This window comes from Alternaria arborescens (genome assembly GCF_004154835.1).
Source record: "Alternaria arborescens strain FERA 675 chromosome Unknown contig_24, whole genome shotgun sequence".
Classification (NCBI taxonomy): Eukaryota; Fungi; Ascomycota; class Dothideomycetes; order Pleosporales; family Pleosporaceae; genus Alternaria; species Alternaria arborescens.
Genome location: NW_021167879.1, coordinates 189,347 through 213,249, shown reverse-complemented (window position 1 = coordinate 213,249; position 23,903 = coordinate 189,347). Strand labels below are relative to the sequence as shown.

Here is a 23,903-nt window from a genome sequence, read left to right as displayed (position 1 = left end):
ACGTATGCAGATCTGAAGACTTTATGCATGTTTTGTAGTTGTATAGGCAGAATATGGGGATCTGATTGTGAGTTGCAGTATCTGTCAACCCATAGGTAACCAATACCAAGTGCACGAGTAACCTTGAGTGCGTCCTCGATCACCAGTGGAGCACTTGGGGGTAACCCTATGAGGTTGTTTTGTAATGTATCAGATGAGGGACCCCAACAATAGCTTAATGCTGTGTATTCAGCTTGGTCGGGTGCATTGACAATTGAACGAGTGGCGCAGTCGATGAGTCGAAAGAAGGGGATAGCGTCGAGCTTAGGCATCCTACAATCACTCGTGTGATTTCGATCGCAAAATTTGAGCCAATCCCTTGTTTGATGGAGGTCAAGCGCCTTTCCCAATTGCCCCCAGGCTCTTCCGGTGTCTATACCAGCATCGCTGTTAAGAATTGTTGGAACAACCCAACCTCGGTGCTCTTTCTTTGAAGACTTGTTCTCAATAGAGATGCTGAATAAAGTCTTGCTACTCGCAAGAACAGGGCCAGGGACGTTGTCCGTATTATGAACCCGTAACGAAAACTTGTCGGCAGCCGGCCAGTCCCAGCTCCAAGCGCAGTCTTCTATAAATCTGCACAGTTTACATTGAGTTCTTCCAGCGTAGTCTGATAAACGTCGGAAAGTAAGGATCTCCCGGCTTGTGTTAGGTCTTCGTGATAACTCTGTCTCTAAACGCAGATTGATTGAAGCACACTTCGAGCAAAGCTGCTCCATATCTGATGGCATAGCCACGAAGTCGTCTCCGACGAGCATTAGCCAAGCTCCGCCCTTCCGTTTTCTTATCTTAAGCTCCTCACAATGATCACTCAGAAATTGAGCAGGCCAGTTTTTCCCCGGTGGCACAATTGGTTGGGTGACTGCGTTGTCGTGAATACTTCGCGGGCGTCGACGTTTGATCTCTCCTGCTAGCTCGCGCACTTTGCTTGCATGCACTTCGCCCGTTGCTTGAAGCGTATTTCTTATATTGGCCAGCAAAACTTGCTCTTCAGGTCTTGTAAGATATCGTTGGTTTTCTGCTTTTTGAGCCATGGTTGGAATCCCGTGTTTGCGCCGCCACGCGTAGCTTCGATGTACTCGCTCGCCGCCAAGCTCCCCAGAAACCATGTTGTTCACTATCGGAGATCTTTTTTTTTCTAGTTCAGGTGCCCTCGTTTGATGGATTGTGAGTAATGCTATCGCCCAAGAGAATCTTGTTAGCAAACGGATCTTTCCCGATTTCAGCGCGAACACCTACAGGAAGACGACGCACGTTTATTTCTCAGTGCAATAGTCTCAAAGTCCTGCTTAGTATGTGACCCATGAATTTTTGTCACCTAAAGGACGTCGATCCCGTCTCAGGTACTTGAAATATCTAGCCCAGTCAGCCCTCCAAGACCTAGCCTCACCGCACGTCCCTTGAATCAATGCTTTCCAGGCTAATCGTGTCACGATTCTGAATGGCTGCATCGTTACTTGGACGGCACATCTGAGTTATGTTATATCTCTCGGAACCTATCATGGAAGATGGTGCAAGGATATAAGTGTTGCCTTGAGAGTCAGCCTCGCTTAGGTATGTAGAGCGTTTTAGAAGATCCAGGTTAATCGTATGAAACCTTGGGGTGGCGCAGAGCTGCGCACTGATGATTCTGTGTTCTCTCAAACGTTTGAGTAACGTGGCCGGCGCTTGCTGACAACAGCCCGATTGCTCAGAATTCTACCAGCACGCACATCCGCTGCCGTTGTATTATCATCTACTTCTTATCCTCGTCTACAAGTTTCTAGTTATTTTACAATTGGCGCACATAAAAACAGCCTTACGGAAATTAGAGTTGACATACCACGTTGAAGACCAGTCTACGCAGGAGCGCCATACGACTGTGGCGTCGACCTCCAATATATTGCTTGAATTGAGTTGAGATGATACATACGACCATAGGACACTGAAAATTAGGCTTCCCGTCCGCTCAGCCATATACAAGCAGTGTACCGGCGGATTAGTAGTTAGGTGGGTGACCACTAGCGAATCCCCGCTGTTGTATGTTTTTGTTTTTGCTTGGACGAACCCTGAGGTGATTGTTTTGGTACCAGCGTCGAACGAGTGGAAGAACAAGTATGAGCAGTGATCAGTAAGGTGAGATCAAAGGTGAAACAACGACTAGGTAACCTCAAACTATGCAGTTAAATAGGCGCATGGCAGACTGTTTTGTGCAGCCAAAGCCACTTGTGTGAACAGGCACACCAAGGCAGTATGGTCTAGAATAAAGAAATCATATCAATCTTGTAGACTTGTCAGTAATGCTTCTACGTAGAGAGAGTGGCATGACTACCATTGATAGATGGTTGAGGTATCTTAGAACGCCGTAATCCAAGCTTTTACTCCTATCGCGGCTCTGAAGATTGATACCGCGACGCCCAAACTCCATGCTCCCTTTTCATGCTATCCAGTGCTATTTCTTCTTTCCGTATGTTCGAGCTTGACTTCTTCCCGTGTATTCTTCAATGACACATAACCTGCGCGACTGCACCAAAAGCAGCTGCCCAAGCCATGTCATCAGTGATTCCTGAAATTCTTTTTCTGGTAAAACAGATCCGTCCTACTACTACCCAGATTTATAATCTTCGGGCACCCATCGCGGTCCTTCTCCAGGCGCGTGCACTCAAAGCAGTAAAAGGCGTCAGAGATGCCTTCGCCACCGCAGACGACGCATTTGTTCTGGTAGTTGCCGAAGGAGCACTCGTCGCAAATGCGAGCGAGGGTGGTCGGGCGCACGTAGGAGTCGCATACGGGGCACTTGCCGTCGCACTTGTCGCAGAGGCGACCGATGGAGATGCCGGATTGCTTGCGGCACATTACGAGATCGCTGCGTTGGATGTCAGTATAGGCGCGTATTTGTGTTGGGTGGAAGTACCTACGGATGATGGCGAGACATGGCGCGGATTTATAGATGTGGCGCAGAAGACCGACAGGCCGTATTGGAGCGATTTGGGCAAAAGTGTGTGTGTGTCTTGTGTAGGTCTGGGAGCGGTGGTGGTGTTTGTGGTGGCGCGTGGATTCGGGGCTCTAGATTCGTATGCAGAAGAAAGACAGTCGTGACTTGACCTAAGAGCTTCGGGGGTCCGCTGAACCCGTGATCCGTGCGCGAAGCTTCCATCGCGTCACCAAGTTTCCTTGCATTACAAACAACACCAGCAAACAACCACACGTGATTTCTCGTTTCTGCCAAAAGCACCGTAGAAAGAACCAAAAACAATCATAGGCTGCACGCGGTACTGCCATGGACGGGCCCATTGCATCAGCTGTAGTCCTTCCGGATGACCTACTACAGCCAGCCTCACCCCCTGTGAACGGCCACAAAAGACGCCAGGAATCACTATCAGAAGACACCACAAAGCGACCGCGACTCGACGATGACACTACAACTGGAGACAGACGTGACTCTATTACCAAGGACTCCAAGGACCCCAAGCCCGCTCCAGTGCGACGCGAGAGGGGACGAGAGCGCAGATTGTTTGGCGCCGCTTTGGGTGCACTCTCACAGAACACTACTACTACAGCGCAGAAACGTCGTGCCGAGATCGAGAAGCGTCAACTAGCTCAGCGCAAACAAGACGACCAAGAGAGCGAACAGAGGAAGGCAGAGCGAACAGCCAGGCGCAAAGAGCAACGATGGAAAGAGCAGAAGCACTTCGAGAAGCAATCGGTACGGCTTGCCAATCTGTGTACGGGGGTTTGGCTGAGCGCTAACTATCCACAGATGCGCATCCGTCATGAAAATCTACTCGCCATGGCCCACTTCCTCCAGACCAAGGCCGAGCCACACCTCGTACGTGTTCTGCTATCAACTCGCGTCCGTCACAGCTGACTTTGCCCAAAGTTTTACAAACCCTGGGAGACTAGTCCCGACGAAGAAGACCGTATACGCGACCAAATAACCGAAGCCAAAGAGACCATCAAACGCGAGGTAGAGGAGTTCGAGGCACGACAACAGCTGGATAATCTGCGGAGACGGGATACTTCCGACGGAAGGATTGGTGATGCAGAGGGTTCAGAAACTGGTAAGAACCATCATGCAGATGCACCTCAAGAAACAACCACAGCCAATGGCGGGACTAATGGTAGCGCCACTTCCTCCAAGGACCTGGACAAGGACCTGGACATGAAAGATCATCATTTCGATACCGCTGATGCCGATGGGAAAGCCGAGCGCGCCACTGAGGATATGCAGACTAGCAATGTTGCAACTCATGGAACTGTCGCTGACCCAACCATCAAGGAACACGACGATGAGAACGGAGAGGATGTCGTCGAAGAAGCCGCCGAGGATACTGTCATCTATTGAGATCGCCAGGAATCCTTTGCTTCTGCCTATGCCTGTGGCCGGACCGATAGATCGCTGTTGGCAGGCCTTCATTAATACCCTTTACAATGCTGCCCTTGGACCGGTCGCTTCTTTGCCACCCGATCGCCTCAACTCGCAAAGTCTGGTCCTTCATTCTTGAATATCCGACCGTAGTATCATGAAAGCTCTAGTAGCGATAGCAAACGTGCTTCGCAAGTTAATCAATGCCCGGCCATTTGTGCTCTGCGAGCTCTGTCCTAATACAAACGATACATCATTTATCGAGTCTATTTGCAGGATGTAGGTTGTCGCATGCGCTGAGGGTCGCACAGTATTCTTTCGAGATTTTGAGGCAAGCACGATCGTTTGCGCTCACCGTTCCGGCACGGACGCTGGAAAACAACAACGTACAACACTCGGTTACGGCTGTGCTCGCCTCACTCTGGTTATCTGATGCACGTATTTACCTAGAACTCGGGATCATATAGTTGGACCCCACGGTGAGTGGGGCACTACACCACTATCGCCCACTTCCGATCATAATAGTAACATTATAGCCAACATCATCTCCAACGCTCTACAGGATGCTTGACATTGCGCATCAAATGCGAAAGTGACGTGCTGAGCAAGTAACAAAGAAAAACAGAACAGTGATGTCAGGGTCGGAATGATTACATACCCCACAGTTTCAGTGTACCTCGGCATGCACGCATCTAACAGCCCATTATGAATCTACAACTTCATCGCTGAAACCGACTCGCTTGCTCACCGCCATCATCACACAAGAGTGACCTTACTACTACTAGTGTTATACACCCCAAGCTTCTCCCACACCCTCGCCGCAATATATTCTTCTTTTACCCTGAGTTTCATACACGTCACGCCATGTCCGTCCAACCAATTGACCCCGTGTCAGACCCTCGTGTCGAGCATAGATATGCGACACTCAACGGGCAGAAATATCATTACCTCTATGCAGTACCTCGCTCTGGCGACTATCAGCACACCGTGTTCTTGGTAAGTCTTGTTGGGTAGCCTGTCATGCTTTGACGGCATATTCCGGATCTTGTTATATTAGCGAGCATTGGACATCTAGAGATACTGACTGCCTTGGTAGATCCATGGTTGGCCCGACCTATCAATAGGATGGAGGTATCAAATCCCACTCTTAGTCGATATGGGAATGCGGGTCGTTGCACCGGACATGATGGGATATGGCGAGACAGTAAGAAAGGCCCAGAACTCATGCTACCCCAGAAGAACGCTTAACGTGAGGATTTTTAGGACGCTCCGAAAGTCCCGCCAAACTCCATCAAGCTCTATGGACTTAAGAGAGCATCAGATGACATTGCTGCGTTGGCGAAAGAGGTCAACGCGCCGAAGATCATTCTCGGTGGCCACGACTGGTAAGCCATCGCTTGCGTGATTCAAACAAAAGGCTCGTCGACTAACACTTTACCTAGGGGAGGTTTTGTCGTCTGGCGAGCAGCTCAGTGGTATGTTTCTAGAGTCTTCATGGCCGTGATTACCCATACACAGCAGTGACTCACCCCTTTCATAGGTACCCCGACCTTGTCTCACATGTGTTCTCGGTCTGTACACCATATACTGCTCCTCATGACAAGTACATGTCCACTGAAGATCTCGCCAATGGTCCCTTGCCCCAATTTGCTTACCAAATCCACCTCGCTTCAGGTGAGGTGGAAAAGATTGTCAAAGATGAGCAGTCGATCAGGCAGTTTCTGAAGGGTATGTATGGTGCTAAGGGGCCGAAAGGTGAAATCGCCTTTGATCCTGAGAAGGGCGTGCTGGGAGAAAATCTGCCCTCAATTGGGGAAAGCAAGGTTTTGAATGGAAAGGTACGTGATGATCTTTCATGTTGCAACGCGTGTCGAGTGCGGGATCGAGGAAAGAAAAGAGTGGGGTTATATGATAAGCGACTACGATACCGCATTTCAAAAGTGCACTATGAGATGGTCGGATTGCTGGACTTGTGCATTATCACCTCCGTTGTGTCGTGCAGGAAAGACGGGAAAGCGTTCCAGATGATCGGCTTGCCTCGACATGAACACACCATCTCGTGTGTAGGCCGCGTTGAGGTCGCATGACAGCAGTGCGCTGTTTCAGAAAGACAGCTTAAGACCTATTCTCAGCAAGCGATGGTGTGCTAACAGCGAATCAGTACCTAGACTACTACGTCAAGCAGTACTTGAACCACGGCATACACCCCACTTGTGAGCACTCCTTCTCCCTTACTTACCCACTATTCATCCGCATAATAGCGTGTATACACATATAACCGTTGTTCTATCCACTAACTCTCTAACCCAGTGAACTGGTACCGTCAACGCCGCACAAACTGGGAAGAAGACCAAGCCCTCCTCTCCCGCAAGCAAATCACCCAACCTGTCCTCTTCATTCAAGCCACGCACGATGGCGTCCTCAAACCAGAAATGTCAAAGAGCATGGAAAACTTTATCCCTAAGCTGACGCGAGGAGAGGTAAAGGCGGCCCACTGGGCGTTGACGCAGAAGCCCGAGGAGTGCAATACGATTATCCGCCAATGGTTTGAGGGGCAGGGGTTAGTGGCGAAGAAGAAGCGAGAGAGTGCGTTGTAGGATTGAGTTCAGGATGAAGCGGAAATGTGCGATGGGATGGGCGGTCCCTTAACGGTCGAGTCAAACGTAGTGTATGTAGTGTGGATGCGTACGTCTGCGCCGCGAGCAACTAAAGTTACAGCATGTTGTCTAGCGGGCGGTGTGTCTACGTTCGATCGCTTTCGTATACGTATACCTGATTACTCTTTCATGCCCGTTGATCGAGGACGGCAGATCGCTTTGTACCAACCAGGGTCAGGCCAGGAAAGCATGGAGATTGCGGCTCTATCCGTAATGGCCTGATATGTGCTTCGCAACCCCTTGTCTACATAGCGATATCGGTAATGTCTTGCGCTAGCGAGATCCTTTGCACCGATGAATTGCTAAGTGCTTACTACTGTAACCAAGATAGCGGTTCGCTCGACGGCTGCCAGAAACGGCACTTCGACGACGGCAAACGCAGGTATGCGTCAGCGCACCGATAACGTTACTTTGTTGAAGCATGACCTTATGCCGACACTCATCATCGATTCTGAGGAGTCGAGGAGGGATAGTGTGTGGATACTAGATCTGCATCACCGGCCTCATATCTGTGGGCCCATCAGCACACCACCTGCTGGAGTTTTCATTTGGGCGCTTCCTTCCACTGTATTTTTTGCTTCGCTTACGATCGAGAGCAGACGTCAGGTACCTTTGGCCTGAAAGTGAAGCGTGTGATGCAGGTGGTATCTCGGTATCTCCGGAGGTTCTAACCACAAAAGTACCGGCAAAAGTAGCAGATACGCCGTCTTGGAATTTGGCACCGGGTTGTGTGTTCTGGATCTTGTTCCGTCTTAACCATAGCAGACGGATTAGCGCTCCTTGATATTCTTCCATGCGAAGACCAGGTCGAGAAGATTGTGACGATACTTCCAGCTTTTCTGGTAAAAACAATCTGGAGATATGTCGGATGCAGGTCCCTCTGTCCGTGCGCGATTCCAAGGCACTGGTACCCCGCTGTCAAATACAGCCAGTAAGGTAGCAGCATTAAGCCCTGTGGCGGCTTCGTGGTTGTGAGTAGGTAGCGAGATGCCACGCTTTTTGCGGAAGAAAGCTGATGCGGAGAGGTGCCTCCGAAGACTCTGCAGCTTCTTCTGGTCGGGATACTACGATAGGGGATGCGGTGCCTTTACATCCGGCAGACCGCCTCTGCTAAGGAGTACGTACTCAAAATGTCCAGGATGGTGGTGGTTGGATATGCCGTGTGGCGCTGACCAGCTTTCGGGAAGCGACTAATGTGAAATCCCTCACCGCTGCATCACCAAGATGCAAGCGCCTGAGATATATTCAACGTAAATCGCGAAAACGTGCGCAAGTTGGTAAACGGTGCGGAGTGCATTCAAACTGGGTATGATGAACCTTCCTCACCGCTTACCGCTTCTAGAGGCCCATGCATGAGGGTCGTGGAGTCGGTCGCTTGATGATGCATGATCCCGGCGTTCTTGTACGTTCATTGACGGAGTCTATAATAGCGCTGGATATAGCTAGGTAGTCCGTCGAGAGAGGCGGCATGTGTAATGTAAATGAAGAGCTGCTTATCGGTAAGTCTGTTATTCGATTACATCTCGTAGCTTGTTGCGCCGGAGCAGGAAGCGGACTGGCTGGACAGGCACATTAGGTATGTTTCTTAGTCCAGTCGTAGCGAATGCGGGCCCGCAAAGAAGTTAATCTCAACACTGCTGGGTCACGGTCTGATCCACCATGGTGCTCTGCTATGCAACGTCGATGGACAAAGGACGACTGGTCTACAACGTCTCTTTTGCCGTCCCGCTGCAGCATTGTGCTCGGCTGCGTGCCAGATGGTTGTTGTCGAGTAATAGAGCAGGTCGGGCGGTCGGAGAGATACGTACACTCCCGAGGCCATTTTGTGGGACGGCTTACCAACGACATCTCATCTTGCTCGTGGCCGCACCCTTGTCAATTGCTGGGTCTGCCATGTACCCGCGATCACCGTTGCTCCTGCCAATCCTTCATGACAAGTGCTCGACCTCATTCTTCGGTCGAGGTCGTAGATCTGAGACGGCATTGCAGCACGCTACCGGTGTTTCTTCGCCATGGTCATGCAGACAATAGCACATGTCAATCTCGATGGTCTTTTGGTGGCCACACCTCGGTCGGAGGTGCAGCTGTTGACTGTTAGGTATGCCTTGGGCCAGTCGTTCGTGCAGTTGGCGTTGAGGTCGCTCCGATAAGAGGCCCTTGTACTTTCCTGTCCCGACAGTTTGGTTCTGCGTAGGACGAATTTCGTCAATGGGCTGCTCCTCGGTAGCCAAACCACGACCCATGTCTGACATCCAACCGACATTCAGCCAACGGGCCTCTTACCACACCCACCACCGTTGCCCCAGAAGGATCCCGCTAAGGGGCCGCACTACGGGACTGACACCATGATTCCCAGAGTAGTCCAGTCTGAAGGCGCGCCGTTGAGCGTGAGCCGTTCGCACATGGGCAATATATCCGGGAATTTATATTGCAAAAGTGACTTCCGGAAGTCTTCTGGAAAATCACCCAAGTACGCTAGCCAGTCAGCGGTCGAATTTTCCCGTCGGCATGCAGGCCTCGAGGGTCCAAGATTGAGGGTGCACCGGGGGTTGTGGACGACTTATGGTTTGAGCTTTTGCTTAGCGGTAAAGACGTGCTAACGCCGAGACAGGACAGCCTGCATATCAGGCTGATGTTTGGCGCGTCGAATCCAGGGATCCATGACTCTGCAGGGCCACTACAACCGACAGGTTCGGTGCAGCAAATTCCAATACAACCTTTGGAAGCGGGCTCCACAGCCGCGCAGACTGCCTTATCGCTGTTTCACGACGGCGCCGGGTTTCTGATAGACGGCCACTACACAAGACAAGACGTGGCCACCATAGACGCCGCATTATGACCGTTGCTCCTATATCGCATCTTGTGAGTGCACATCCCGGAGCTACATGGTATTGATCCGGCAAAACGAGACTAAGAATGCTTGAGTTTCTACCAGCTAGTTCGCTGGGCAAATTGCAAGCCTTCCCGGTTGTGTACCCACAAGAAGATCTAGCCTCATACATACACTCAGAGTAACGGGATAAAGAAAAGACTACGCGAAGCCTACCATACCAAGTAGCTCTGGTCGCGCATCCCTATCCATGCTCGTCCCGCCAGTATGATACGCCTAGCAAATGACGTGGAACCTTGGAGTCTCTCTCATGCGATACCATTATCTCGCCGATTGCACCAACCTCAGGCAAGCCCAGCTTGTCCCAGGCCACCGTTGATCGAAATAGGCCTTCTCAACAAGTATATCAGCCTCCACGTTCCCGTGGGGTGCTCTTCTGCTAGCTATCTCTCCCTCACTTTTTCCCGCTTCATTGCCACCATCCCCCATACTTTCAAATCTTTCTCGTAATGGCTCCCTCAGCTCTCGCAGATATCTATCCAATCCCAGCGAGGCACTACTCTAAGTCATCGACTGTAGTAGCTTCGGTCCTACACGGGCCAAGGGATTTGCGGCTGGTATGCCTTCCTCTTCTGTTACACATCCCACGTCTACCCACTGTTCGTGGGGGTTTTGGTGTATATCGAACACCTTAGACTTGAAGCTAACAAATCCAAACAGGAAACTCGAACCATTACTGACCCTGCCGCCAATGAACTCCAGATCGCTATCAAGGCTACTGGGTTGTGCGGGAGCGATTGTTCCTACTACAGCAAGTTCTGCAACGGGGACCTGCAGGCTTGTGAGCCGCTATCCTTGGGCCACGAGTCTGCCGGAATTGTGGTCGCCATAGGCCAGAGTGTCACCGGTTACCAGATTGGCGACCGCGTTGCTCTGGAGGTAGGTGTGCCGTGCGACAACTGCAGGTCATGCCAGCGCGGACGCTATAACCTGTGCCCGAAGATGAGGTTCCGGAGTAGCGCCAAATCGGTACCTCACTTCCAAGGAACGCTTCAGGAACGCATCAACCATCCTGCAAAATGGTGCCACAAGTATGTCGTGCATGATCGACCCGAAACCCGAATCTTAGCTAACAACTCTATCCAGACTACCTGCTCATGTGTCCATGGAATCGGCTGCGCTTCTAGAGCCTCTTTCTGTTGCTATACATGCAACAAGAAGAGCCCAAATCGAGCAGGGTGACACGGCCATTGTTTTTGGTGCAGGCACGGTCGGTCTTCTTACAGCTGCGATGGCCAAGGTGTCTGGCGCCACAACCGTCGTCATCGCAGACATCGATTATGGACGTATAAACTACGCCTTGGCAAACGGCTTCGCGCACAAAGGTTACATTGTGACCCCACACAATGCGACCGAGACTGCCGAAAAGTTCGCGGTAGCTAAGGAGTTGGCTGCGGATGTCATGCAGATTGCTTCGCAGAATGAGATCGATTTCGAAGGTGCTGACGTTACCTTTGACTGCACTGGAAAGGAGATTTGTATGCAGGCTGGGTTATACGTAAGTATCTTTCGAAGCGGTATATGAGCGTGGATCTAACCTCCTGCAGGCGACAAGGCCTGGTGGGAAGCTCATCATGGTTGGAATGGGCACGCCAATCCAAACACTGCCCATGTCGGCATCTCATCTAAAAGAAGTCGACATCCTGGGAATCTTCCGTTACGCCAACACCTACCCAACCGGCATCAAGATCTTATCTGCTGGTGTACTTCCAAGTCTCGACAATATGATCACTCACAGGTATCATGGATTGGCATCGACAAAGGAAGCCTTCGAGCTCGCAGGCAAGACAGTCGACAAGGATGGCAAGCTCGTCCTCAAAGTTCTTGTTGAGATGTAGGAAACTCTTGGTCTACGAATGACTGAAAACATGTACATTCGCTTTTTCGGGTATGTATAACGACATGATAGAAACGACTTAGAAGATGGACTGGAAGACATCGATCCCGGTCAGGCGTTTTAAGGGCAGCTCTCGGATTCTGGATCAAGACAGAGATACCATTCGCTTTTGGGTTGTGTGTGCTTTGGAGTTGGTTGTGCTGGAGTAATTAGCTAGTGTTGGCGATTAATGCAAAGATCTAGAGGTCAGCCCAGACTGTAGATTTCAATGCTATGATCATCCCCAGACGGAAATTGCACAATTTTTTTTTGACTGTCTGTTAGTGGAATCTCGTGATGAGTGAAGTCGTGTAAGCAGAACAGTCGCCAATCTTCTAGGAATCGCGTCGCGCTGCAGTCGCGTTGAGCTAGCGTAGAGTGGTAAGCGCCTTGGCACAACCCCACGAATTGTGGCAGCTGCAGCCTAGGCAAGCTCCCCACCAAGACCATATCATCGCAATTGCAGTTCCACCTTCCCCAAAGGCTCTCACCCACCTCCTCGACTACCGCGAAACTCAAATAGGGAGACGACAAACCATACTTCAGCAGACATGGCAGAGTCATCAGGGAATCCACTCGTTTCAACGACTCGCGCCTCTGACGCAAGTCCGACAGTACAACTCCATCCGCTAGTACTCCTCACAATAACAGACTGTGTCACACGACACACACTACGACAGCAGACAGGGCCAGTGGTCGGAGCTATATTAGGTGCACAAGATGGCCAGAACATCACCATGGAGGTTGCTTTCCAAGCAAAACTCCAGTCGAACCAGGATGGCGAGACGGTGCTTGATGACGAGTGGTTTAGCAAGCGTATTGAGGACTGTAAGCTTTAGTCTACGTTTTCTGCATTTATGGCTGAATGAGGCTTACGAATACACAGTCAAGGATGTACACAAAGAACCCCAATTAGATATCGTCGGCTGGTTCACTCTCGGTCCCGCCTCCGGCCCAGAACCCTACATCCTTCCTATCCACTCGCGAATATCAGAAATCTACACCGAATCTCCGCTACTCGTATTGTTTCACCCCGAGAACGCATACTCCAAAGAAACTGCTGCTGGAAAGCTGCCCCTCACTGTCTACGAGTCCATCTCCGTCAATGTGTCGAGCGAGCCAAATGACAAAGCTATGGACATCGACGGCGCCGTACAGGCAAAGTCGACCAAGTTCAGGGAGCTAGTATACTCGATCGAGACCGGTGAAGCGGAGATGATATCTGTCGACTTCGTTGCCCGCGGTGGTGGCAACGCTACTGCAGTAGAAGGCACAGCAGACGTAGCGGGCGCAAAGTCCGAGTCTTCCAAGACCGACGAGGGTACCAGCAAGAGAAACACACGGGGAAAGCAAAAGGAGAAGGAAAAAGAGAAGGAGACCGACGCTCCTATCGACGAGTCTGTCATCTTGACCCCAGACGACGACGAGGGTAGGACCAAGCAGTTCGATCTTGATCTAGTGCCGGCATACTGACGTTTGCATAGTTCTCTCTTCACTCACAGCCAAAATGAATGCTATTCGCATGCTCAGTCGGCGAATAATGCTTCTCCGCGCGTACCTCGACTCCCTTCCAACGTCGTACCTCTCCGACCCATCACTGCCGGTCGACCCTACACCGGACGCGCAACACCCTCTACCTCTAGATCACTCAATCCTTCGCAGTGTATCCGCCATGCTCGCTCGACTCAATATCCTGGGCCCACCAGACTCTGCCGCTTTCACACTCGAGTCCCAACAAGAAGCTTCAGACGTGCAGCTAGTCAACCTACTAGCATCCATCACAAACTCCGTTTCCCTAGCCAAGGACCTTGGCCGAAAGAGCTCTATCGTTGAACATGGCAAGAATCAGGGAAAGAAAATGTTGCACGGTGGCATGGCCGACTATGGTGGCTATAATCCAGGACGCAACTACGGTGGTGGCGAGGGCAACTTCTTCAATACTGTTATGGGCGAGGGATCTGGTGGCGACAGGTGGTGATCCCTGTCAATCCATCTACACTCTTCGCACATGACGAGACTGCGTTGCTGATGACGCTCTAGAACAGCAAAACGACGGATCGTATGCCTTGTAGATGGTCGTCATCCTGATGCGCTATTCGATCCAGAAGATCTTGATATGATTTACGTAGAGAGATGGTGGCATTTCGTTCTAGCAATTCTTAGCATGGGACCAGCCTATCTCCTCTTGTTCTTTATGAGCCCACTTATACTGGGTCTTTTCGCAGTAGGGTTTGGCTACTGGACAGGCTGGGGGACTTATAGAGCTGTGCGCTGGTTAGGGAGAGTAATGCTGCAAGCACTGAGAATTGCTCTCCAAGCTTTACGGGGTCTGATTCGTCGAGTTCAGCGATGAGATTTCTGCATAGCATTTGGCGCATGGATGGTTCAATAGACACATGGGAATGGAAGGTCATGACATGACATCATAGCCGGTACATGAGTAATGAGAAAAAGGGTACTTCGATACCTTTGTTTCTACGACTTCTCAAAGCCTCATGAACTTAACACATGAGATTTTTGAAACTCCAAACACCCATTATCTGCACTCTTTGGTTGTCCTTTTCTTACTGGAACCGCGCGTTTGCTGTCCTCATGTACCCTAATCATCGGCGGATCCGGAATGAATCTGCCTCCTGGTCCTTCGAATGCTCGTGCTTCCCATCGTGAGATTAGAAGTAAGTCACTGTAGTACTTTGTTCTGTCAGCATCATCTTGTAGTCGCTGTTCGAGCAACTTGCGCTGTTTATTGTAGACTGTTCTTGTTGAGTTGAGACTTGACAGTTTTATGGGTGAAGCTAGAGGAGAGGCTGGAGTTATCGTGAGTGTAGGTATCTCCGACGAACCGTCAACCCACTGTGACGGCAATTCAGTCGGTGTGGATAGCGAGGAGGGTGACTTTGATGCTCTTGTGGTGATATCGAGGTCATAGAGCAGTGTACTCAAGTCTTCCGTGGTTTGTTGGGGTTGATAATCCGTGTTAATCGTAGAATCGTTGACCACTGTCCAGAATGCTTCAATAATGAGTTCAATCTGCTCTTTTTCGAGCTTCTCTCTCATGCTCAAGCCGTTCATGCTGACGTCTACGCACATGGGAGGCGCCTCCGCTCCAGATCCCCATGCAATAAGATCCTTCTCGTCTATCTTTAACGTATGGTTCTCCTCTTGAGATCTCAAAATCGGAATGGAGGTCTCGCTGTTGTCGTTATCCCAACTCCATCCAGCCTGATCAAAGTCAAGCACAACCTCCTCATCGTTTGAAGCCTCCAGTTCTTCGCTCGAGAAATGGTTAAAGATCCAACTCCCATCATCATCGTCGAGTGGGTGTGAATAATCGGTACTGACTGGGTGGATCGGATCGGTGCTCGCAATGTAATCGCCATCATAGTCATGAGCGTCCATCTCAGCCCAGTGCTTCTCTTTCAAGTCAACGACATCTTCTGGCCGTACTTCTTGTTTCAACGGCGAGCGTACTGTCCTGTAGTCGCTAACGCTCACCCGCGCCACACTCTTCTTAAAAGCGTGTGAGATGTTGCGTGCACCCCATGAAGCCACATAGTACTGATCTTCGAGCTCCTTAACCAGAGCAGAAACCTCAGACGTTCCTAGCATCCGCTTTTCAATCAGCTTAGACAGAAATGTTCTTGCTCGTTCTAATTTGTATGTCCAGTCGCTCTGCCAGCTCGCGTGCTCACAGGTATTGCATTCAGTTCGAGCATACACAGTGAGGAACGATTCCGCCGTGCACGCAGCTTTTATACTCGTCCGGGTTATCTTGTGTTTCGTTCCTTGACAACGCGATCTCCGTAGGCGTAGCGTATGTTGACACCTGTAGTAGAGATGGATGACGTTGCACATGGCTACTTGGCGTTGTTGTTGAGCGTTGATTACAACTGGACTGCAACTGCTAACTTCTTGTACCGCGTAGAGTTGATGATTCAGAGGACAGCCAGGAAGTTCATGGGTATCTTGTGCACGTACAATCGTTTTCGTATCTGTGGTGGTACGAAATTGCTGTGGACTGATGGGCACAGTGATCACTAACTGTAAAGCGTTGCCATATCTGTCACCCAAACTTTCCGCATATTGCTGCTCGAGGTGACGTGGAAAAGGTGGGGATGTCTAGGTAAAGGTAAGATAGTAGCTAAGACGCAGTTAGTCATTGCCTTTATGCATTCATATTCAGCTACAGACCCATGTCGACGGTGAATGAACATTTTATGAACAAGAATAGAAGTGGGTGCCTAGCGAATATATGACAAGCGTAATCATAATTGAGGAAAGAACTACCCGGCCTGACGCGACTTCTCACGGTGCGCATTCACGTGCGCTAGCGTACGATGGGAAGTACGACAACACCAAAACACGTGCGCATGTAGGGAGATGGAACTAGGAGTCATGGAGCATTGACGCACGATTAACATATAATTTATGCAGGAAGAAAGACCAAACCCGTCCCATTACCCCAATCCGAACCTACCAAATACCAGAAGAAAAAGATGCATCCTTTTAATGACCATGAAGTCAAATACACAGCTTCCCAAAAGCCCTAGAAGGAAGAAAAACGAAAAGTAACGTGGCGTCGTTACACATTACGTATGAGAGTCATTACATGTATACAGAAATGTCCCAATCCGGCATAAACAAGTATCCCAAAATGGAAAACGCCATCAGGAAAGCGACGAATAAGAGAGTTTAGTATCGCACCACAGGCGATGCGCTTGTGCTGCCTTCTTGCACCAAAACGCCTTCTTTGACACCCTCCTTCTCCATCTTATGCATCCAGTCCTCTTTCTTGTCCTTTTTATGCATCCAGCCACTGAAAATCTTCTTCAACTTCGATTTTTGCTCTTCGCGGCCTGGAGTCTTGGGCTCGTTCGAAATGGTTTTCTGCGCGGATGATGTGTCTACGCTCATCTTGCGCGAGAAAGTGGACGCGTCGGCACTCTTGTTGCCGTTCGAGACAGAGCCACTATCTCCACTCCTTTGGCGAGTATGGTTGCTGGAGCCCGGTTCGAGACGCTGGTCAAGGTTGCTAGTGGAAGACCAGCCAGTCATTGAATGCCCGGCGTTCGTCGGACTCCCTGGTTGTGTTCGTACGTGCTGGGGGATAGCTTTGGTGTCCTGCTTACGGGAGGACTTTCGCACAGGGAAGGCATCGTTGGCATGCATGGCCTGCGTATCAGATCCGCTCTTCCTGTGTTTGTTCGCAGCAGAGGGAGAACGCTCTTGGTGCTGTTCTTGTGGACGCATTAGACTTGCAATGTGTGTTTCAGCAGTAGGAGACATGGGCGACTTTGGCGATGCTACCTTCTCCTCTGCAGGCTCTTCGAAATCCTTCCATGTGTCTAGACTGGGTAGTGGTGGTAGCTCTTTGGTCAAGTTAATGCCACCAGACTCTGACTTCCTTGGTTGAGCCTCTTCTGATTGTCCCTTGGAAGTACCCGGTCTGCTGTTGCTCCTTGAACTTAACTTGCGGGCAACACCCCAGCTACGCCATCCTGATTTCGAGTCACTACGTGTGAGACCTTGGTCATCGTCGGCTGAGGGACGAAGGGAATCCTTGGATTGCGCGCGACTCAGGGCCCGACTGCGGGAGCCGGGAAAGACGTATTCTCTGACACTTTCTTTGATGCTCGCAGCACGACTTGGTGGTCGGACCGAGGTGTTGGATCGGCCCCGAGGTTCTGAGGCTTCTTCTCGTCGCTTCTTCTCGAGTTCTGAACGCATCCACTCTGCGGCTTGTGCGTCTGCGACTGCAGCAGGGTTGTCAGAATGGTGGGATAGCCTGTTCATACTCCTGTAGTTGGGCAGAGATGCTGAGTTGGGCACTGAAGACGACATCTTGGCATTGGCAAAGGTTGATGTCACGGCCACGGGGAGAGTGATATCTTCATCGGAGTCATTGCGGAAGACAGCCGAGCGCGGTACGTCCATGGAAGTCTTGCCATATGTTCTCAACTTCTCCTCCCTCTCTGCGTCCCGTTCGTCGAGCCATCCAAAGTCAGCTCGCTTACGACTGCTATTCGCGCGCGCGGGCATGTCTCCGTATGTCCTGTTTCTGATCTCCTGGTCTGCCTTCGCTCGTGTCCGGGTCTTGGTGCTGGGCTTTCGCATCATAAATGACGTCGATGCCGCCGACAACTCCGGGGGCGCGCCGGTGGGCATACGGACACTAACCTCAGCAGCCTGTGGTTTACTCTCCTTCCGTCGGGGACCAAGTCCCCCAAAGTCGAGCTTCGGGTCTGTGTTCTCCATGCCATGATCGGATGGCTTGAAGTTTTGCAGGATATGCCGACATGCTAGGCGCAATTCGAGTTCGGTATGTTCATCGAGGACACGGCGGTTGATCCAGGGCGATGAATCGCATATACTGTCTTTGGAAGTATGTCTCTTGTGTGACGACGAGGGCTGTGAGGGAGTTGGTTCTGGCGTGGGCTTATCGAGGAGATCTGACTTGGAGGCAATCTTCTGTACAGCGGTGAGTTAGTGCTGGGAATGCAGTTGGAGGTGAAGAAGTAGAGATAGGACATACGACTGGCGCCAGGTTGAAAGAAAACTTGCGCTGCTTCATGATTGATTAGGGTAGCTATGTAGGCCAAAAGTACTATGTTGGAATGGAATATGGCTGCAGAGGCGTGGTACAAGTGTTGCGGTTGCAATGACGACGTAACGGGTGCGCGCGCGCGAGAAGTCGGCGGTGGATGTTGTATGGTCGGCTAGGAATGGCTAGGCGGAGCTACTCGCGACTACTGCATGCATGCGGAAACTTTTGACGGTTTGGCGGAACAAAAAGGTAGTGACGTGCCTTGGGTTGGCATGCATCGAAATGCGGTGGAGACCAAAAGGCAGGCAGGAACCTCGAACAAGTTTGGGACAGGACGATAGGTATAATGCGCGTTGGTGGTGTGCACCGGCCCGACCAGGAGGTGTTGGAGTTTCAGACTGGCAGCTAGCATTAGACAGGATGCAGCCGACGACCTGCCCTGGAGAGTCTCGATGCCGTATAGAATGCGCAGGCAGCCAATCAGCCGGACGCACGCCTGAAGCCTCTACGACAGTCAAATCTGCGCGTTGTCAATCAAATCATCGTCGCCCACCCGCACGCGCCTCGTCGAGACGCCCAACAGCCACAGCCCGCGTTGTTTACCCTTGCAGCAGCCAGCCCGCCCTGGTCGTCGGCGGAGGCAGCGATCGTGTGTGCCCCTTCCCAGCAGAACCAGACTATCGAAAATAAGCGGCGCTGCGGCCCCACGAATGAGAGTCTACAAGGGCCGCGGACATGACCTCGATCCAGAGACCGCATTCCAGATGTCCATACACACGAACGCACTCCATCAAACACGAAGTCGCTCCTTTTTGCGACCCAGCGAACGACTGTTGGCATGTTTCACACTAAGACATCCCCTCCCATTCCATCATCCGCTGCTGTCCTCCTACCGCTGCCTTCACCGCTGCAATACTAGCACTGTTATTGCACCCTTAAGGCAGGGGCGAAGCTTTGCATCGGCGAGAAGAAACTTCCTCGACCCTGGCAGGGAACCTTCCGCGACAACATCCTGGGAATAACCCGACGGGTTATTGTGTGCTGCCGTAGCGCACTGGCTCTCGTGGACAGGCCGACAAACGGTCGCTTCATCGCTCCATCGCTGCTGACCGAGCTTCCCTCATCGTCATAGTATGCGTCATCCAAGCATTCGTTTTGCGTCTCAGTGTTTCGTTATCAGCACAGTCGACCAAGCTTTCAACCGCATGTGGTCAGTTATCTGGCTGAGTTGCGGGTCCCCTCTTGGTGAAGTGTGCCGGCTAAAACTGCTAATATTCACCGCCCAAGCTATCCGCATCTGGTCTCCAACTTACACAGCATTTCCCGGCATGTCACTCGTTAGGCGCGCAGATCGCTGATCCACCACCTGGTTATTTTTGTTCGGTGACGGTATTGTGTAACCACGGTGCCAGATCGAAACAAGTCCATAGTAAGCCACTGCACCGACCACCCAGAACGCCAATACGCTACAACGGCACCATGCAACGGCCTTACTTTCAGTGCAGCACCTGTACACATAATAAGCACTGCGCGAACACGAAATCCAGCAGCAGCAGGGCTCATGCAGTGCCTTGTGCGACATGTCCAAGCATACGACAATCCTCGCTCACTCTCTATCACGCGTACAGGATATGACTCACGTTGGAATCAGCTCGACTTCTTTGTAGGTTCTTCGACTAGACGAGATTGCGCGATGATCTCAGTAGTGCCAAAATCCATGTATCGAAAGCAGATGTTACTTCCGCATCTAGAGCTATCGATATTGCTCGGAACAGAGAGACGCCGTAGAACTTTGGAAGACCGGCAATGCAATACCAGCCTAGCAGTCCTGCTGACCGGAGGAACAGAGACACTGACCATGGTTATTCAACGCAGCTTTCATGCAATATCGAAGGGATCTTGCCGCTTCCATCAAGCACTATGCGTTACATACATCATGACTATACGAGTAGCTTCGCGTGATGCCTCAACTCGTAACACCTAACCTATGAGTACAGTCATTGCAGGAAGTTCAAGAGCTTGGATTGTTGGTTTGTCAGTAATGGTTATAGCTTCTACATGAACTGTCATAGTCAGAGCAGCGCATAGGCTATAGAGTCAACAACGCGGACTGATACACTTCCAATGAACCGACAATGTATCGTGCCGGTATGCTTCTCTCCATGGGCTATATACCCCTTTGGAGATGAAGAACCCAAGAGTACAGACGCCACGACCGTCAGATCGAAAGCTCCCACGAAACTCAACTAGCACTGCAAGTGCTGTCTGGGAGTACGCCGTTCTTTTATACCTTGCACTGAACTACCTACTCCGAGATGACCCGCGACATGTTCAGTATCGCGAGAAAAGCAAAGCAGCGCATCACAACGGCCTCAAAAGCGACAGAGAGTCAAACTCAGGCTATCAAGTTCATAAGAGATCGCACACGATACCCACCCAGTCATATTTCCAACCCCATAACAAGAGACGGGATGGTCATCATGATGAGCATGTCTACCCTTTCACGACTGACCCGAAAAGTCCAAATCTAAATATGTCGAAAGCACAAAAGAGCGAGGCATGGGGCCGGATAAGAGCCGTGTCCGAATTGTCAGGCTATCCTGCCAGTACTCACAAATCGCAAGATGGAGGAGAGAAGCGAGCAAAGAAAGTACGATGGGGAGTGATACAGACCCACCGGTTCGAGTCCGAGACTGCGGCAGATGACGGAGACACAGCGAATCAACACGACCCCTAGAAAGAACAGAATCACATTCATGGCAGTCATGTAGCCGACTAGGTGAGAAGAGGAGAATATGCAGGAGAGGAAGTCTGGGCATATATTAAGACGGAAGGCAAGCACTAATATCGGGATCCTGCAAAGTAAGCGATGGCCAAATCCGATGACCTCTACTACCGTCTTATAAACGACACTACTTGTTTAGGCAAGTGTTATCACAAACGATGTCCTCGAAGCATGTTAGTCATACAAAGCAAATGAAAACCATAGCTAGATTCACTCGCCCAGGCTGCACTACCATTACTCATCTCCTAGGTCAATCAAATGAGTCGGTCCTGTCGACTCGATGGTGGCGTCGTGACACACCCAATGGGGCTAAAGCTGCCGACTAGCGCTTTCTCCACATTATGAGGAGGCGCCGCCCCGGTCGACCACCATGCTCATTCCCGTACATGCATCATATCTGTCATGCTTCGTCCGCTAGATGCAGGAGTTCTTGTATGGTGCGTATGTTTGTAAAGTTTTATCAATATTTCCCAATGCTGCATGTCGATGATAGTGTAGCAGCTGTGTGTCAATGATGGCAATTCTGTGACAACCTCGGGAACCAACGCTCGGGTATGTGGTGAGGGGAAGGGACCACAAGGTACTTCGGACCGGATACATCTCGACACGATCATTCGCTGAGCGACCAGTAGTGTTACACCGTGCTGCTTGCTCATCTGCAAAATCCGCTTCGAGCCCGATCATGTGGATAGCCTTCGCTTTGCGTCTTCGCCCATCTTCTTGCTTCCTCCCGAAAACTACATCTTCAAACTTGCCTCCGTGATCGTCCACTTCCTTTTTGCGGATACCATTAGAGATAGCTACATCGATCATAATGGGTGGCTCGCAACCATGGCCGCAAGTTCCGGTCGGGAATAAAGACCACACTGACGCTGCAGTCGTTATCATTGGAGCCGGTATCTCTGGTAAGTGGTCCTACAAAGGTCTTGAGGTCCAATGCTAACCTCGCCGAGGCATGTGCATGGCAATCGACCTCATTAAGCGCAACCAATGCCACAACTTCATTATTGTTGAGAAGAGCTCCAGCGTCGGCGGGACATGGCATGACAACAAGTATCCAGGTTGTTGTTGCGATGTTTGGAGCATGTTGTATAGTTATTCATTCGAACAGAATCCAGATTGGACTAGAGAGTACCCTGGCCAAGAGGAAATACTTGTATGTGTACCCACGATTTCTTTCCTTCCTTGGCTTTGTCTCACTCTATTGCAGGACTATCTTCGCAACGTAGCCCGCAAATACAACCTCTACAAATACATCCGGTTTAACACATCAGTCGAATCCGCGACCTGGGACGATTCCAAGAACCGTTGGAAGGTCGACGTCAACGTGACTGGTGGTAAAGACGCAGAATTCAATCCTGCTTATAGTATCGAATGCGACTTTTTAGTCTCAGCTGTTGGCCAGCTGAACCAGCCACAATATCCAGAAATTGAAGGGTTAGGAGACTTCAAGGGCAAGATCATGCATTCGGCGCGTTGGGATTGGAGCCACAGCCTTGAGGGCAAAAGTGTGGGCATCATCGGTAACGGTACGTGTGACATTCATCACTCGGGAAAACAAAACTGATCAAAATTAGGTGCTACTGCTGCTCAAATTATTCCCGAGATCTTGCCACAAACATCCTCATTGACAATCTACCAACGAACTCCAAATTGGGTCATTCCACGTCTCGATGGGCCCGTCAGCGCCTTCAAACGCGCAGTACTGCGCTACCTTCCCCCAGTTCGCTGGCGCATCCGAGCCAACATGATGGACTTTCGCGAGTCTTTCTATGATGCCGTAACAGACAGCAGTAGCGAGTTCGCGGAAATCATCCGGAGTAGCTGCATAGAGATGATGAAGACGCAGATCCCCAACCAGCCCGACCTCTGGTCGAAACTCACCCCAGACTACAGTCCAGGTTGCAAGCGCGTCATCATATCCGACGATTATTACCCCGCCGTTGCCAGCCCCAAAACAACCCTTGAGAGCAACAAAATCCGTCGTATCACGGAAACCGGCATCGAGCTCGAAGACGGCACGCATCACGAGCACGACACCATTGTCCTTGCAACAGGTTTCCGCACAGTAGAGTTCCTGCACCCCATCAAAGTAACCGGAACGCAATCACGACCTCTAGCAGAAATCTGGTCTTCCGGCGCCACAGCCTTGTACGGGACGACGATCCCTTCCTTGCCCAACTTTGGACTCTTCTACGGACCCAACACAAATCTGGGCCATAACTCCATCATCTTGATGATCGAAGCACAGTCCCGGTACCTCAACACGCTCGTCTCTGCTGTGCTTGATGCGCGGAACAGAGGCCAGAGGATGGGCATCATGCCCAAGGAAGACAGAACGCATGAATGGAACGAGGGAATTCAGCAGATACTGAAGAACAGCTCTTTCGCGGATCCGAAATGCAATAGTTGGTATAAAAACAAGGAGGGGAGAATTACTAATAATTGGTCCGGGACTGTGATTGAGTATCAGGAGATGCTTGCAAAGGTTGATTGGGAGGATTTCGAAACGACGGCTGGTGGTGGTAGTGCTGCGCATTCTGATGATGGTGTGATGGTGGAGAAGAGTACTGGAGGAGTGAGCGCCAGTAAAGTTGTGTTTGGTACGGGGAAGCAAGAGACAAAGATTGGAAGGGTTCATGAGGAGACACTGGTCAGTAATACTACATTGGTGCTCGGCACACTGAGTGCAGTCGCTGCAGGTGCAGCATGGGTGTATCGGGGTAAGTTGCCTAAGAGACTGGGACTGCGAGCTTAATCGCGGTTC

General features: G+C 50.9%; 9 protein-coding genes across 9 annotated transcripts; 6 read left to right on the top strand and 3 right to left on the bottom strand.

The window, feature by feature from the left end:
• Positions 1-2,574: 2,574 nt before the first annotated feature.
• On the bottom strand, positions 2,575-2,953 carry AA0111_g9001 (hypothetical protein; the record flags this gene model as incomplete). Its single annotated transcript, XM_028655512.1, has 2 exons — positions 2,575-2,884; positions 2,937-2,953. The coding sequence occupies 2 exons, from the start codon at positions 2,951-2,953 to the stop codon at positions 2,575-2,577; spliced, it is 327 nt and encodes a 108-aa protein (XP_028503470.1).
• A 345-nt stretch (positions 2,954-3,298) lies between these two features.
• AA0111_g9000 (hypothetical protein) lies at positions 3,299-4,363 on the top strand (the record flags this gene model as incomplete). Its single annotated transcript, XM_028655511.1, has 3 exons — positions 3,299-3,724; positions 3,779-3,847; positions 3,899-4,363. The coding sequence occupies 3 exons, from the start codon at positions 3,299-3,301 to the stop codon at positions 4,361-4,363; spliced, it is 960 nt and encodes a 319-aa protein (XP_028503398.1).
• Positions 4,364-5,248: 885 nt separating this feature from the next.
• On the top strand, positions 5,249-6,981 carry AA0111_g8999 (hypothetical protein; the record flags this gene model as incomplete). Its single annotated transcript, XM_028655507.1, has 7 exons — positions 5,249-5,380; positions 5,481-5,588; positions 5,648-5,769; positions 5,827-5,859; positions 5,925-6,222; positions 6,546-6,597; positions 6,695-6,981. 7 exons carry the CDS (start codon positions 5,249-5,251, stop codon positions 6,979-6,981), a joined length of 1,032 nt encoding a protein of 343 aa, XP_028503458.1.
• A 3,399-nt stretch (positions 6,982-10,380) lies between these two features.
• Positions 10,381-11,769, top strand: AA0111_g8998 (hypothetical protein; the record flags this gene model as incomplete). Its single annotated transcript, XM_028655506.1, has 4 exons — positions 10,381-10,488; positions 10,592-10,962; positions 11,018-11,429; positions 11,479-11,769. The coding sequence occupies 4 exons, from the start codon at positions 10,381-10,383 to the stop codon at positions 11,767-11,769; spliced, it is 1,182 nt and encodes a 393-aa protein (XP_028503457.1).
• Positions 11,770-12,544: 775 nt separating this feature from the next.
• AA0111_g8997 (hypothetical protein) lies at positions 12,545-13,785 on the top strand (the record flags this gene model as incomplete). The annotated part of the gene is made up of 3 exons (XM_028655505.1): positions 12,545-12,635; positions 12,694-13,236; positions 13,292-13,785. The coding sequence occupies 3 exons, from the start codon at positions 12,545-12,547 to the stop codon at positions 13,783-13,785; spliced, it is 1,128 nt and encodes a 375-aa protein (XP_028503459.1).
• A 515-nt stretch (positions 13,786-14,300) lies between these two features.
• AA0111_g8996 (hypothetical protein) lies at positions 14,301-15,416 on the bottom strand (the record flags this gene model as incomplete). Its single annotated transcript, XM_028655504.1, has 1 exon — positions 14,301-15,416. The coding sequence occupies one exon, from the start codon at positions 15,414-15,416 to the stop codon at positions 14,301-14,303; it is 1,116 nt and encodes a 371-aa protein (XP_028503444.1).
• A 1,083-nt stretch (positions 15,417-16,499) lies between these two features.
• On the bottom strand, positions 16,500-18,378 carry AA0111_g8995 (hypothetical protein; the record flags this gene model as incomplete). The annotated part of the gene is made up of 2 exons (XM_028655503.1): positions 16,500-18,275; positions 18,340-18,378. The coding sequence occupies 2 exons, from the start codon at positions 18,376-18,378 to the stop codon at positions 16,500-16,502; spliced, it is 1,815 nt and encodes a 604-aa protein (XP_028503339.1).
• A 2,506-nt stretch (positions 18,379-20,884) lies between these two features.
• AA0111_g8994 (hypothetical protein) lies at positions 20,885-21,088 on the top strand (the record flags this gene model as incomplete). The annotated part of the gene is made up of 1 exon (XM_028655502.1): positions 20,885-21,088. One exon carries the CDS (start codon positions 20,885-20,887, stop codon positions 21,086-21,088), a length of 204 nt encoding a protein of 67 aa, XP_028503338.1.
• An 862-nt stretch (positions 21,089-21,950) lies between these two features.
• Positions 21,951-23,894, top strand: AA0111_g8993 (Baeyer-Villiger monooxygenase; the record flags this gene model as incomplete). The annotated part of the gene is made up of 4 exons (XM_028655501.1): positions 21,951-22,041; positions 22,090-22,292; positions 22,347-22,665; positions 22,714-23,894. 4 exons carry the CDS (start codon positions 21,951-21,953, stop codon positions 23,892-23,894), a joined length of 1,794 nt encoding a protein of 597 aa, XP_028503343.1.
• Positions 23,895-23,903: the final 9 nt, after the last annotated feature.